At 45.2% G+C, this 15,598-nt stretch overlaps 4 protein-coding genes across 4 annotated transcripts; 2 read left to right on the plus strand and 2 right to left on the minus strand.

Annotated features, from left to right (window-relative positions):
* Window positions 1–590: 590 nt before the first annotated feature.
* On the minus strand, window positions 591–1,013 carry PG986_010879 (uncharacterized protein; the record flags this gene model as incomplete). The annotated part of the gene is made up of 1 exon (XM_066847101.1): window positions 591–1,013. The coding sequence occupies one exon, from the start codon at window positions 1,011–1,013 to the stop codon at window positions 591–593; it is 423 nt and encodes a 140-aa protein (XP_066696592.1).
* Window positions 1,014–1,432: 419 nt separating this feature from the next.
* On the plus strand, window positions 1,433–1,972 carry PG986_010880 (ead/Ea22-like protein domain-containing protein; the record flags this gene model as incomplete). The annotated part of the gene is made up of 1 exon (XM_066847102.1): window positions 1,433–1,972. The coding sequence occupies one exon, from the start codon at window positions 1,433–1,435 to the stop codon at window positions 1,970–1,972; it is 540 nt and encodes a 179-aa protein (XP_066696593.1).
* A 2,044-nt stretch (window positions 1,973–4,016) lies between these two features.
* PG986_010881 (ferric reductase like transmembrane component) lies at window positions 4,017–6,650 on the minus strand (the record flags this gene model as incomplete). The annotated part of the gene is made up of 1 exon (XM_066847103.1): window positions 4,017–6,650. One exon carries the CDS (start codon window positions 6,648–6,650, stop codon window positions 4,017–4,019), a length of 2,634 nt encoding a protein of 877 aa, XP_066696594.1.
* A 7,479-nt stretch (window positions 6,651–14,129) lies between these two features.
* PG986_010882 (uncharacterized protein) lies at window positions 14,130–15,179 on the plus strand (the record flags this gene model as incomplete). The annotated part of the gene is made up of 1 exon (XM_066847104.1): window positions 14,130–15,179. The coding sequence occupies one exon, from the start codon at window positions 14,130–14,132 to the stop codon at window positions 15,177–15,179; it is 1,050 nt and encodes a 349-aa protein (XP_066696595.1).
* Between the last annotated feature and the right edge of the window lie 419 nt (window positions 15,180–15,598).

A 15,598-nucleotide genomic window follows, 5' to 3' on the forward strand; every position in this document is an offset into this window, starting at 1 on the left:
CCCATCTGTCGTGCATTGCATTGCATCAACACCGCAGTGCATCGCATCGGCTCCCGTCCTTGGATGCTACAAGTACCGTCCCTACCAAGCACAGCGCACTGGGCGCCGGATCCCGCCCACTCTCACTCGATTGACGACAGCCCTCATTGATCGCTTCGTTTCGCAGCCCAAGTGCCGATGCCACACTCTCTCTTCCTCCCTTCTTCTGTCGGTATTGCCTCGACCACGCCCACGCCCACTCCCACTCCCACTCCCACTCCTCGGTCGCTGTCGCCTCCCTGCACGCCACTGGAACCGACTGCCTGCTATTTTTCGCAATTTAATCCCGCACACCTCTTTTGCCGTCAATCTTATATATAGCATTCATTACATCTCATTACCCATCCCAAGATAATCCCTACCGGCCAGTACGCCAAAACGGAAACATCTGACTTCCCCACTGCGATCGTCCAATACCACCACAGCTGTACCTGGAGCCGTAGTGCCAACACCCTGGCTATAGACTGTCTTGGCTCGCCCTCCTGTCAGCGCATGCTGGTTCGGCCGAGGGAAAAAGAAACCATTTGTCCCCAGCCTGCTGGTCCCCTCTTCTAGCTTCCTCTGCTGTCCACCGCTTGCGACTCGGTCCCAAGTGACGAAAGGCTGAAGTCCAAGGTGGTGTGTACCCCGTCGGTGTGGGTGTCGAGCCAGTCTAGAGAAGGATACGGTAATCTAGAAGAAGAAGAAGAAGAAGCAGAAGCAGAAGGGGGAAAATTCCGTGTGTGAGTGGGTATGCTTGCTTGTGTGTGGTGAACCGGCTCCAGCTCTGCTCTGCGTGTATCACCAAACCAAGCCAAACCAAAACTAAATCGCCAGAAAGCAAGTAGGACACCGCTGCTGCTGTTCTGTGCTCTGCTCTGCTCTGCTCTGCTCTGCTCTGCTCTGCTCTGCTCTGCTCTGCTCTGCTCGACGGTACCCAGGCCCATTGGAAGCGAGCCAACTTCGGTTGGCCGTCCCCCTTCTTTGATCTCCATTTTGTCCCAAGCATTGCATTGTGCCGCCGTACGCTTCGTCTCATCTCCCGCCCTGTCACCACACCACCCCCGGTTGGAGCTCCCTTATCAAGCCTGTATATGACCTTCATCAGCCAGCTCACTCCGCCCTCGCCTCTCCCGACTGCTTCCATGACCGCGGTGCAATGAGCATAGACATTTTGCCGTGAGAGACAATGAGGCCCTCCGCACCGCTAGATCCAACGCTTGACCACAAGGTGTCGCATCATCCGCCTTTATACACAAAACCCAGACGACGTTGCAATCCGGACCTGCCCCTCCTCGGGTCGCCACCGCCGACCCCTGTACTACCGACGCTGCACAACGCTCCATCCTAGTCAAGCGGGCAGCTGGAGTTGCCAACGCAGACGCTGTGCGGTGCGGTGCCCACGTTCGTGCCAATGCCGTCGACCGAGGCCAACACGGTCCCGGACGCGCAATTGGGCTTGACCGAGGATGAGATCCAGCTTCTACGCTACCACCAAACCCAGGCCAACTCTTCATCGTCACGCGCCGCCAGCCGTGCCTCGTCGCAGGGCCGCCTGCTGCTAGACAGCTCAAGCCTAGCAGCGCTCTCGAGGCATCTCGACCGCCTGATGGTGCAAATCCAGCAGCGTATCGAATACCTCAGCGAACAGAGCTCCATGGTTACCATGCAGCAGTATGACCATGCTGGAAACTTGATCGACACTGCCGACAGCGAGATTGCGCGGTTCCACGAAATCATGCGCCAGCTGGACGAACTCGAGTTGGACTTCGATCGCATCCGCCATATCCGTGACATCGTCCGGGGCTATCGGCAAAGAGTGGAGGAGCTGGACCGTGAACTTGAGCACTCAAGTTCTTCGCGGCGGGACCGTGAAGGACACTCTCATCGACACGGGCATGGCCACTCGCATCGCCACGAAGGTAGCTCGTCCACGCGCCGACACCGACACTGAACATAATAATATAAGCGATGTATTACTACAGGGAACGCCCATGACGCCGGATGCTCCAGCAATATTTCTACCATTGACGATGTATGATTTGCGGTTGACCAAGGGCTGAAGACTGGATGAAATCCCAACATGGGAAGGCTAGAGGACATGGTCACACGACCACGGATTGGGAGATAACGGCAGGATTGTTTGCTTTCGCAATCTGGCAGGGAATCACAGCACCGCCTTCGAGAATCGAACACCAAAAGCTGATCGGTATATCAAAAGGATCCCGGGCGACCATCGTTTCCAAAACACCGATTTCTTTCTGTCACTATCAAAATCAAGATTGATGGGGCCTCGCGGCCGGGAAATATAGGGGTAGCCTCACGGCTCATTTGACCATTTCGGCGTCTAGGATGTTGTGACCTTTGGGCGGGAGTTACATTTTGTTGCCATTGCCGCCTCCACACTGCTTCCCTGGACGATGATTTCTGGGGCCGTTTAGCATACGAAGTTGGATATTTTTCGGGGGTGATATTGGGGTGGCCTTGCCTTTCAGTTGCGCAGATACCCCTGTCATGCTATATTCCCCAAGGCTCACATGATGACCATATGGTTCTTTCGGCCTTCTTTTCTGTCTTTCGGTGCCTTTATTGGCGCCTCGTTTTGAACGGTGTGCGCTACGATTCGTGGGAAACAAAGTGGAACTTTCTACGAAGGGCATTACGTTGCTGTTATATAACACCTAACGAAATAACGCGGGCTCAAAGAGGGAGCTATTGTCAAAGTAGATACTGCATGGACAAAACCAAACTTGCCGGTACCTTCAAACTTCTTTTGCTGGCTGATTTGCCTGTCAGCTTGATTCGAGTGCATACACACGCGAAGTGCTACAACGAAAAGAGCATGGGATGTAAATCGTTGTCTGGCGGCGCGCCAGTGAGCCTAAACATTGGTACCGACCAGGAAAGGTGACGAGAAACCCCGTCTAGCCTCAAGGTGTGTAGTCACAATAGGAGTGAAACATCGTGAGGGCTTGACTAAGGCTATACGGAGCTAGCCCGCCGGGGGGGTTCCTTTTTTTTTCTATTGGGACACACTAAGGCATTTAGCACCTCATGCTGCATGTCTTGCACTCTGTTTCGTTTTCCTCCATTTTTTCTCCATGAAACGACGAACGAATCAAGAAGCATAGGTGACGATGGGGAGGGGGGTAAGCGTGTAATGAGACATCCGCTTTTCTTGATCAAGTGAGAAGCAGTGGCACAGGCAAGGAGGAATGGAGAGGATTTTGGACACAGGGCTGGCTCAGTTCTCACAACGACTTGGTTGGATGAAGTGCGCGCTAAGTCGTTTTCCCAGAGGAACCTCTCGGGAGCCAGCGAGAGTTATGTAAAGCTTCTTCGGTAACAAAATCCCCGACAGAACTTCATGGTGTGCTATAACATTCTCTGGATGTCGCAAGGATAGACTGACCTGCGGCCCATGTCTTGCATCGCTGGAAGTAAGAAAAATGGGGGAAACAATGACCCTCACATATAAGAAGCGTATATGATGGCAGCGTGCAGCCATCTATATCACTGGGTCACGTAGAAGAGCATGCCACATGTCAGTTTATTGTAAATAAGAACAGATATCGTCTCATTAAGGAATATGAATTAACGCCAGGAGTCGTCTTCGCTGTGCCTCATAACCCAACGGCTAACGAGCGACACCTGCAACTGATCGATCAACTATCGAGTAGGATCTGGATACGCCTCGCAACGCCTTGTGTAGATATAGTAAGAATGAGAAAGTCGTTTTTGGTATCTTTATCCGCCCAAGTAAAACAAAACAAAACTCCAGTCGTCGGTCGCGCATGATCCTCCTTCCTCGTTCGCTGTTACTGCCATGCATCCACCACCCAATAGTGCCTAGGTGGTAGTGGTGGCTCAAGGCAGTGGTAAAGGGGTATATGGGTATATGGGTATATGGGTATATGGGTATATGGGTATATGGGTATATGGGTATATGGGTATAATATATATACAACCGAGAAGGCTTACTACTACTTCCCTCTTTCCTAAAGGGCGTAGTTCTCGGTGTGCAAGAAGATCTCCTCGAGCATATCGTCGCCCCAGATCTCAGCCTGTAGCCGCGCCACCGTGTTGGCAACACCGACACGCATGCTGGCGGGTCCGCAAACGAAGACGGCCGTCCTCCGGCCGAGGATGCCGCGCCCGTCGGTGCCGCCCGTTGCCCACTCCTTGAGCATGTAGCCGAGATCCGGGCGGCCGTACTCAACGCTCCAGCCGCCGTCGATCTGGTGCGGGACGGGGAAGGCGAAACGCATGAGCGACTTCTGGAACTCGGTGGGGGTCTCGGGAAAACCAAAGTCGAAGCCGGAGGGCGGCCCGAACGTCGAGGTCGGCCGCGGCTGGCCCTGGCCCGGTAGGTTGGTGGTCCGGAGATGGGCGAACTCGGGAGGTCGGGGCACGTCCTGGGAGGGCTCTGCCGAACGGTGCTCCTGCCCGGGAGTCTGCGTATTTGAACCGTCGAATCGGCGAGGCGACGGTGGCGCGTAGTTGAAATGAGGCTGCTTTTCCGGCCGTAAATGAAGCGGAGGGAATTGGAATCCTTGCTTGGGTTTATCTTCGGGGTATTCGGAACCAGACGGCGGGGGAGGAGGCAGATGCGTATCGTCATGGTCCTCATGGAGCTCTATATGTTCGTCCTCTCGCCCCTCTAGTCTTCGCAGCGAGTCTTCTTGCGCCGACTGCCTGTTGGCCAGCGCTGGCCGTTGCGGGGGCACGTGATGCGGCTGAAGGTATCTCTGTTGTGGCAAAGCAGTTATCCTGTCTTCATCCTCGGCACGCAGCTCGCGCTCATAATCGACATTGCCTTGGGCTTCGTCGCGGATATAGGTCGAGGCTCGTTTCGAGGCAACGCCAGCAACGAAGCCATCCAGTCTATCGTGGAACATGGTACTCAGAGGCCGCTGTGCTCGCTCCCCGACTCCGTGGCCAGGACCAGCACCGACGCGCTGTCTCACAGCCGACGTAACGAAAAATTTGCACGTCACGCTCTCGGGCGGTGCAGACTCCCGACAGATGCGGAGCTCTTCGCGGAACCAATCCATCGCTTCTAGCCTCTTCAAAGCCCAGATAACGACAACCTTTTTGGTGATGGCCTTACCGTCTCTCATTCGCTTGATGAGGTTCAGCAGCTGAGACATTAATGAAGTGATACCGCTTCCTCCTGCAATCAGTATACAGGTATCAAATGCGGAGAGCTCTCGGCGCATCCCACCATAAGGGCCATCAAGATAGGCTCGGTATGTGTGAAAGGGGCCCTTTTGAATGGCAGTTTCCAGTACTCTTCGGGTGAAACCGCCGTAAGGCTTGAAAACCAAAACACAATCGCGATATTGCTCTCCATATTCCGAAGGAAAATCTTCGCTGCAAAGGGACGATATAGTAAAAGGGTGGTTGTCAAAGAACGAGATGCCAGGCATCCTCAGGTAGACATACTGGCCAGGACTCCACCTCATCTGTGTAGGGATTGTCACTTTGATGGCATTTTCTGTCATGAGAGTGATGGCCGCCTCATCTCCCACCATGAAAGCAAGTCGCCATGGCTTGGTCCAGTTCAGCTTCAAGAGTCTCAGAGCATAGCAGAAGGCCCATATTGCGATAGTGCTGTATAGGTAGCTCCACGAGGCGAGGAAATTCTTCGTGTGCCAGAACAAGAGACCAACATAGACCATCCCGACAGGTACGTGGAGAATTACGAAGGCCTCAAATGCCACTCTTCGGATGAAGGGGAGAGAGGCTACACAGAGCCAGACAAGGGGAACAAGACACGAGATTCCTGTTCCGTAAATGACACCACTGCCTTCCGGGAAAAGTCGTGAAAAGGTCTGCATGCCACCATCATCCCACACTGGCTGTATATAGAAGGGGACGGTGTGGACAAGGGACATGAACAGACAAAGATACCCTGCCCACCGGTGGAAGACATTCAGCCTCTCGGGGCCAATGCCAGTGATGTAGGTAAGAACGTTGGTTTTCATGCTAGATGCGATGATCCAAGGGGTCATAGCAACTGCAATCATGCCTGCGCGGATTGCGACAGGAGGCGAGCCAAACTGGATGCTCTGCCAATAAAGGGGCTGTAACAAGAAGGTGTAAAGCGCGGTGAAAGCGAACCCAATAAAGCCGACCGCCACAACAGCAAGGGACGAAAAAGTGAAGCGGTGCCTTCTCCATACAAGATCGGGTATCGGTCGGTAGAAGACCCATCGAAACAAAGCGAGGGCATCGAGTACAGGCGTGATGGATGAAAAGTCGCTCCTGGGCTTGAAGTCCTTCTTCTCTTCGCAATTCGTCTCGGGGAAGAAATGGCGTCCAGGTTGCTCGGTCTGCATCGCCGTCATAGCCTGTTCGGGGTCTAAGCTGTACAAGTCTCGGTAGTGTCGCTCAACATCTTGCTTGTAGATTGCCTGCCGAATCTTATCCTGCCACCAATGCCATATCCTCACGAACAGGACTGACCCCATCAACGCAAGGCAGAAGTATGTCCATCCGAGACCGTATTTCCCTGCCCTGTCCCATGGGTCCACTGTAAGAGCCTCGACGAGGCCCGGTGGACTGGTCGCTGTCAACGGGATATGTATCCTCTTGGCTAATTGGCCTATGGTCTGCGACGCACCGGCCATTACGCCCTGGATTTCGGAAGCCATGATATGGAGGCTTCTTGTTCTCTCCTCGATCGAGATGCGATCAAATCCTCCGTGCTATGCGCCAATGGTAAATCGCATCGCACTACTCTGAGCTCAACATGAAGGGCATTCGAACGTACGTGCTTAGAAAGACGACGTCAGACTTGAAAAGGGCGTAGTACCGACCACCCTGTGCTTTCTGGTAGATTGAAGCCGCCCCCTGGCTGTGTCGTTTGGCCAAACAAGCAGGATCAACACGTGGAGAATGGTTGACAATGCGCTTCGTTTGCGATTGAGGAATACCAAACTCCCCGCGCCGCAGATTAGTGTATAAATGGAAGATGGTGACAGTATTCGTTATTCCCACATTCGAGGTGGATGTTGCGTGTATATACCACAGAATGGGCAAGGGTTGTTTGCTTTCGGGGGCGCTGTTCCTCACCGGGCAGATGTGACCGGAACTGGCAAGGTCGAACGTTGTAAGACGTTTGGCCACCACGGCTGGACTGCTTTGGTCCGTATTGTGCATACACAGAAGCGTCCTAGTGGAACGGGAGGGAGATGTGCAATTCGGCTTCACATGAGCTCGGTCAATCACAGGCAAGAACCGCTTGGTGTGATATGAATCCTGTAAGGGGACCGGATGGAAAATGGCACCAAAGTGGCACCAGGCCCAGCGGCTGGCCGTCTTTAATATTGGCTGGCCTGGAGGTGGGCTACTCCCCGCATACTGCAGGTTGCAGGGAACCAGGGAACCAGGGAGGTGTGTAACCGTAAGCGCCAGAGGGAAAGCAAGCTGTTGATGCGGGCCGTTATCTGGATGCTCCTAATGAGGCGGGGGGGCGTCCGTAGGGCCGCAAGGGGCATGGTGTATACTGTTAAACGCGTAGAATCATGTATTGTTATAGCTTATACGTATTTAGTCTAGTCTGGTTATTTTAGTATAAATTTATATTTATAAAGTTAATTCGGTTATTTATTTATAAGAGAGGGTAATGTACCGTTATTTTTATTTAATAGTATTAATTATTTTATTTAATATATTTTTTAAGCTTTTTTTATTACGTTTTTATTATTAATATTATATATATATATATTAATATATATATTTAATATATTATAAATATATAATAAAACGTTATTTATATTATAATATATTAAATATATATTTTAAAATAAATAAAAAGCTTTAACGTAGTTTACTACTACGCGACGTATATTATTTAACGACGCATTTAAATTTAATTTTAATATAATTAAACTTTAACGTATAATATTTTTATAATTATAATACTTAATTAATCCTAAAAAAATTGGATAGTTTTAATAATTTAAGCGATACGAAATAGACCGAATTAAATAAATTAAAAAGTAGTAGTAAAAGCTTATAATATACCCGAATTAATTTTACGTTATTAAATTTACGGCCGAATTTTAAAACTCGAAATCCGATTAAAACGACGTAAAATAAATTTAATTAAAAAGAAGGTATTTCGTAAATATATAATTAATTTAAATATTCGAGGGATGCTTCCCGATTTTATTAATATAGAAGATATAGCTAATTTTTTTACTGTATTACGCGGCGGCGACCGCGTTAATAAGTACTAGGTTAAGCGCTTTATTAATCGTAACCCGGATTTCAAAATTAAAATAAATCGTCGGTATAATTATTAAAAGGTTTTTTACGAAGATTTTAAAGTTATTTCTACTTAATTTACGTTGGTTACGAATATAAAAGCGAAATATAAAATCGTTAACGAAAATATTTAAAATTTCGACGAAACCGGTTTTATAATAAGTATAATCGGGTTAATACTCGTCGTAATATACGCCGAGCGGCGTAAAAAAACGAAATCGGTTTAATTTAGTAATTAAGAATAAGTAACGGCGATTAAATATATTAATTTATAGGGCTAATATATTTCGCCGTTTTTAATTATTTAAAACTAATATTACTTCGCGAACTAGTTTCGCGAAACCGATTTACCGAGCGATTAAGTAATTAAACCGATTTTTAATAATTAAACTAATAATAAGATAAGCTTAAACTGAATTAAATACTTCGATAAATATATTAAATTATAGATAAAGGGTCGCTACCGCCTTTTAATTTTCGATAACTATAAGAGCTATATTTCGGCCGAATTCGAAGTATATTATTAAAATAACGGTATTATTACTATTAATATACTTCCCTATTTATTATATTTATTTTAATTTTTTAATATAACACTTTATTCGCTTTTAAAGCGTGTTTATTTAAAAAAAATCGAGTTATTTATTAAGGCTTTTATAAATTATATTATTAAGCTCGAATTCTTTATCGCTTTTAAAACCGTGTATTTTACTATTTTTATAGAAATTAATATTAAATCTAGATTTAACGTATTTAGTTTAATACTTTATAACCTTAATAAGGTAATTAATAAGTTAAATATACGTCTCTAAACGTTTATACTTAACTTATCCCGTCTAGGGACGGTTAATACCTACGACCTTTAAACGCCGTTTAACCCTTAATAAACAATTAAATACTCTATTTATATTAAAAACGGTATTTACCTATTAAAGAAGCTTTTCGACGCTAATTTTAAATACGGTAGATTAAATAGCAAAAAATATAACTAAAATAGCTTATAAAATAACCCTTATACGCGATAAAATATATATATTAAAAAAGGTTAATTTAATACTTTTTAAACGCCGGAGAGCTAAAAAGTCGCGAGTTTAATTTAAAAAAGCCCTTAGTATTTAAAAAATCTTAATAATTATAAAACGAAAAAGTAAAAAAAAGCGTTCAGCGCCTAATAAAAATAAAAATAGGGGTTCGTCGAAACGGAGGGCGACCGGTAAAAAGCGCTATAATATTTACGGCGAAATAAGTTATAATACGCGAATATATAAAAAAGATATAAAATTAAGCGAGGAATCGGATAACGAATAATTTTAATTAATTTTAAACGTTATAATTAAATTAATTTATATAAAAAGGTCGAGAAGTAAAAAAGGTGCGTCGCTAAATAATATACGTCGCGTAGTAGTAAACTACGTTAACTTATTTTTAAAAAGTATTACTTAAAATAATATTTAAGCTTTAATAATTAATTAACGGATTACCGTTTAAACCTTTTCGTTTATTAATTATTATACTTTTTTAATAATAATTAAAAAAGTTTAAATAATTATAAATAATTAAAGTATAAAATTAAACGAAACGAAATTAACGTATTTAACCTTAATTAACTATATAGATTTAATAAAGTTTAATTTAAAAAAGAAAAATATTTATTTTTACAGATATTATATCGTTTAAAATATATATTAATAGTTTTATTAAAAACAACTATAAAAGAGGCGTAGCTTAATAAATTCTAAGTTTTTCTTAAACATTATTAAAGAATAAAGCGTTAATTTAATAGAATAATAAAATCTTTAACTTCGATAAAGCTTTTTTAAAATTACGAGGACTTTATTATATAATAAAAATATTATAGTAATAATTTTAACCCGACGATAACTAAGCGTTTAAAAAGTTTATAGCCGCTTTCCTTCGTTTAAAAAATATAATAAATAATTTAAACGGCTTTAAAAGTTCTTTTAATTAATTAATTAAATATATTAAAGTTATAAAATTATTAATACATAATAATTATAACGCGGTTAATCTTTTTTAATAAATTTATAATTAAATAAACGTAGAAATCTAGCGATTTTTATAAATTTTTAAAAATAATAATACTATTATTTTATATATAGTTAAAATTAGCGAAATACGAAATATTTATATTTTTATATTAAATAGTAATTAAGGGGCCGAAATCGCTAAACGTAAAATATTACTCGAAATTTTATAAAAATAAAATTAATTAATAATTATATAATTAAAAATCACGTAGCTAAGCCTCATTAAGGCCGATGCACGTGAATTAATTAATTACTCGATACCGTGCCTTATATATTACTACTTTACCCTTCGCACTGTATTAAAGTTAACCTTCCTTTTTTCTTTCTTTTTTTTCTTCTTTAACTTAATATATTTTAATTTCACTTAACTAGCTAATTTCGTATATATTATTAATAGCGTTATATAATTATATTAAACTCGTTTAATTATTAATTAAAAGATAGAGATTTTACTATTAAAAGCGATATTAATAAACGTTAAAATTATCGTATAAATTAACCTTATTACCGTATATTAATTTAATAAAAAAACAGGGTATTTATTTACACTAAGACTTATTAATAAAGGCTTTTTATTCGATTTATTTTATATTTTAATAATACACACCTCTCGTTAGTAAATCGGCGGAAAAAATACATTATTAAATCGCATTAATCGAAGAATTCAATTTAACACTTTTTTATTATAAAAAAGTACTTAATTTAATAACCTTTTTAAGCTTATTATAGTTAAATTATAACCTTATTTTTTTATTTTTTATCTTAATTTAATTCGAAACGGTCACTTTTTTTATTTACTTATTAAATTTATTAAAAAACTAAAACTATTTCTTTAAAACGTAAATTATTATAGCCGTTTTAAAAATCTACGCGATTTACTTATAAACTAAATCTTTAAAACTAATAATATTAATATATATATAACGCTGCTTTATTTATCGATTTTTTATTAATAAACCCGAACCGGTTTTAAATATTATAGCTTAATAATGTTCACGAACCTTAAAAAACCCTAATAATTAACGTATCGATTAACGCGCATTTTATTAACTTATTAACGCCTTTTATACTTATTAAATTAATTAATTAATCTCTTTATAATCGATTTACTTACTTAAAAAGCTCAAGTATAATTTATAAAATATATGTTTTTAATAGTATTTTTACACTAATATAATAATCTCCACAATAAATCACGTACGAGCCGTAAAGTATATATATTAAAAATAATGCATACGAAAGTCGAGCCTAAGTCTTATATAATTTCAGGGGTAGGCACTGTATCGAGTCCTCGCATGCAGACTGGCCCCGTAGATCGACAGTGCTGTTGGGTGGGGCGAGTATTGTGACGGCTCTAGGAAATATGATAGACCTGTTTGTTGGTTGATGATGTCTTCGAAAACTCAGTTGTCCGTCGCACCACCTGGCAGTCACGTACGACTGTTGTTCTATTCTCCTTCTGCTTGGGAGATGAGGGATTTTGCCGGCTTACGGGAGGTCAGGTTCTGATTTTTGCCTTTTTCTTAACCTCCAGTCGAGAAGGGTTGCATCGAGCGGTGGTGAAGCGCTGCATTCGTCACATACTTACTGCCTGCAATAGCACGTCTGCAATAAGTCAGCTTGCTGTCAAGACAAGTGCCAAGTCCAATGTCAAGCAAGCCGAGAGCATCGCGTGGCTCTCGAACGAGAACACCAAGACCGACAAACTCCTGTGTTGTGCAAGTGAACGAACCCCCCTCTCGTGTCTGGAGGAGTTGTTTGCTTCATCCTGTCATTGGTGCCATCATGGTTTTGACCTGGGGTCTGTTGTCTGTTGGTGCTATCGAATTGGAGGCGAAGATGCGATAGCTCCCGCGAGTGACACCGGGTACCCTGCCGGGGATCCCTGCTGGAAAACCTTACGGCTACTGGAAGAATGAAAAGCTTGCGCATGGCGTGGCAGAAGGGACTCCAAAAATACACCGCACAGCTGACTTGTACCGCCAAAGCCCCTATACTATTCCACGCACTGTAACTACTTTAAATAACGCCGTAAGAAAACATAAAAAATATCTATATTAAACCCGTATTCGAAATATATAACTTGAATTTTCCTGACTTTTATAACGCTGCGTTGCTGGAAATAAAGGTAAGCTAAAACATGCGACTCCTAAGCGGCACCTTGGAGCTGTGCGGTGTATTTTTGGGGTGGCTACTGGGCGTGGCATGGCCGAGAAGAGGCATTGGGATTCGACAGTATCTTGTTGGCTGTTCACAGATTGAGCTCTGCGGTGTGGAAGGCCGGGCGGCAAAAGGCGGCTGCTGATTCGCCAAAGCCGCGGGTTGGCGTGAAGGAAGCAGCTCCACCACAGCTGCAGTTCCAGGATCAATTACGACAAACCGGGATGCCATCGAATCACGGCCTCCGCCCCGTGCCTGGCTGCCTGGCAAGTTTCTTCACCTGCATGGACAAGAGATTCTTGAGCTTGATCCGGTTTTTTCGGCTAGCCGATTGATGTCTCCCAGGTCTCCAACACCAGCACGAATGAGTTGTCACCACTTTCGACGTGACCGTCGAACCCCTCTGCTGCAGCATGGAGCTGCACCCCAAGACCCCCGCCGCTGATAGGCTGGCTTGTCAATTCATGCAAATGTGTTCCAGAGCGCTGGGAATTGGAGGCAACAAGACGGATTTGGTCAAGTTGGATGCATGGAACGCCGTGATCCAACGAGTATCGTAACGGTAGCAGCAGTTCACGATATCATGCCCGTTTGGGGCAGAACATTGGAGCGAGCCGACCGCAATGCCCTCTCCAAGCAGCCGAGTGGGAGCCCGAGAACCAATAGAAAGAATGCCGAACCACTTTGTTATTTGGTCGATTCGGTTGGCCCTTTTTTCAACCGGGGACTATGACGCTGCTATATGTGATGATGGCATATGTTACCACAAATCCATGCAAGGAAGCATTGTGTCAGCAACACAGGGACTTCCTGCTTAGGTAAGGCAGAGTGCATGCAACCCACTAACACGACCACCGCAATATGAGAAGGGTATTCAACCAACTGACTGCTACATACCAAGGCATCAATTCCAGATCCATCTAAGATGAGCCTGATCTCGCGGTTCCAGCGTGGTCAAGGGCTAACAAACAGGGGACGCTGCTATATCAACCAAAACCTCATGCAGCCGCAGCCATCCAGAATGATATTTCCAACTTGAGATATTCACCCAAGCGCGACGAGGATACCACTGACCGAGGCTTCAGCCAGAAACAACAGGGGTTCTTTTTCTTCCCTATACTCCGCAGATGGGCACGACACGTACGAGCCCTACGCGAAAGCTGGAACTGAAGTGTGTGAGTCAGTGGGCTTTCTTACACAGAGAAAACTCGCCCAGACGCAGAATGCGGTGGGAGTACATGGCCATGCATTCTTTCAACTCAGTCCCTGTAAATGAATCAAAAAATATCTAGGCCATTGCAGGTAGCTGTGGCTGTTATAAGCAGCAATACCACTCTGCAATGCTGTTCGTGTAATTCTTACGAACCCGTGTTTTGTGGTTGAGGTTGAGGAACAAATACATAGTGTAGGTGCGTGGCACGGGCAAGGTGAATGAATGCCTGTGGTACAGCCTTGCGTCCACTAACACACGGGTCGCAATGGGGCAATGGACGCTGGACCCCACTATCGATTGCAGAGGGCAAGGCTGGAAATAATTTCTACTGATCGTCACTTGGAGCAGACATTGAGGAATCAAGACTTGGAACTGCAAGGGTCAACTGCTTTCACTTGCAGAAATCAAGCTCAATCATGACGACACCAAAGTCATTGACTCTTTCGAGTACCACGTTCGCCAAATTATCACCACACCCTTACCTCCTCGCAAACCTGCAGCCCGCCGATCCGTCCACCACGCCCACTCGCACAAACGGACGCCAGCCCGCCCAGACTCGCACCCCATACATCAACACCTCCTCGCTCTCACACGCTCACGGCAGCGCCGTAGTGCGAAATGGTGACACCACCGTCATCTGTGGCGTCCGGGGTGAGACGATCCTGACGTCGGCCATCCCCAACTACCGGGCACCCTCGCCAGCAGACGGCTCCGGCTCCTCCCTGGACGAGGCGCGGGACTACGATCTCCTGGTCCCCAACATTGAGCTCGCCACCGGCTGCGCCCCCAACTTCCTGCCCGGCGTGCCGCCTACCACGCTCGCGCAGACGCTGAGCACGCGCGTCTACTCTCTACTTCACAGCTCCAAGCTGGTTGACGTGAGTCGATTACGCATCTACCCTGAAGAGGTCGGCGGCGAGAAGAACAAGGAAGACAACGACGAGAAGATGAACGAGGCCGACGAAGAGGTCGACGAATACGCTGTTGCTGGGGACAAGGCAGTCAAGGCCTACTGGGTGCTGTACATCGACGTCCTGTTCATCTCGTTCGACGGAAACCCCTTTGACACAGCCTGGGCCGCCACACTCGCGGCATTGCGAGACACGAAGCTCCCGCTCGCTTACTGGGACGCAGACCGCGAGATGGTACTGTGCAAACGGTCTCAACAAAATGCGACCCCTCTTAACCTACGAGGACTGCCTGTGGCATGTACGGCATCTGTGTTCACAGCCAAGGAGAAGCAAAAGAAGGGCAGCGGTAGCTACTGGGTTCTCGTGGACCCCGACAGACTCGAAGAAGGTCTATGCGACGAGACAGTCACCGTGGTTGTCGATAAGCTCGGTGGAAGTACGAAAATCTTAGGAATTTCGAAGCATGGAGGCACAGTCGTCGGCCCCGAGCTCATGAAGAAAATGGTCGCTACAGCGGAGTCAAGATGGGATCAGATCCACGCCGCCATAGAATAGAAGCGGATGCAGACGAAATTAAAGATTGATACCCCCTCATAACTTGTGTGCACTTCGTACTTGCGATGGTCCCCCATGCAGCGGTTGTGAGACCCCAAGAGGAGCAAAGGTACTACAGGTAGTGTTTTACAGGGCGATATTATAGAGTCAATAGTGGCCATTGCGGTCAACATGGGGCAATTATCTGGAAAAATGTATCAAACCCTTCGAACTATCCTATCAGGTGTAAAATCCAGGACAGTAGATACGGGACGACGATTTGCTCTGCCGCCCATCTGGAGTGGCCTAATGAAAGGTCTCCTACTGCCGGAAATGCTATGATGCTTTGAGGGCAGCAGAACCAGGCTTGAATGAGCGGTATGTTTTTAAAAAAGAGAAAGGGAAATCGGCTCCTCAGATGCGAGCTTTCAATATGCCAC

This window comes from Apiospora aurea (genome assembly GCF_038362705.1).
Source record: "Apiospora aurea strain CBS 24483 chromosome Unknown utg000007l_segment0_segment0, whole genome shotgun sequence".
Taxonomy (NCBI): Eukaryota; Fungi; Ascomycota; class Sordariomycetes; order Amphisphaeriales; family Apiosporaceae; genus Apiospora; species Apiospora aurea.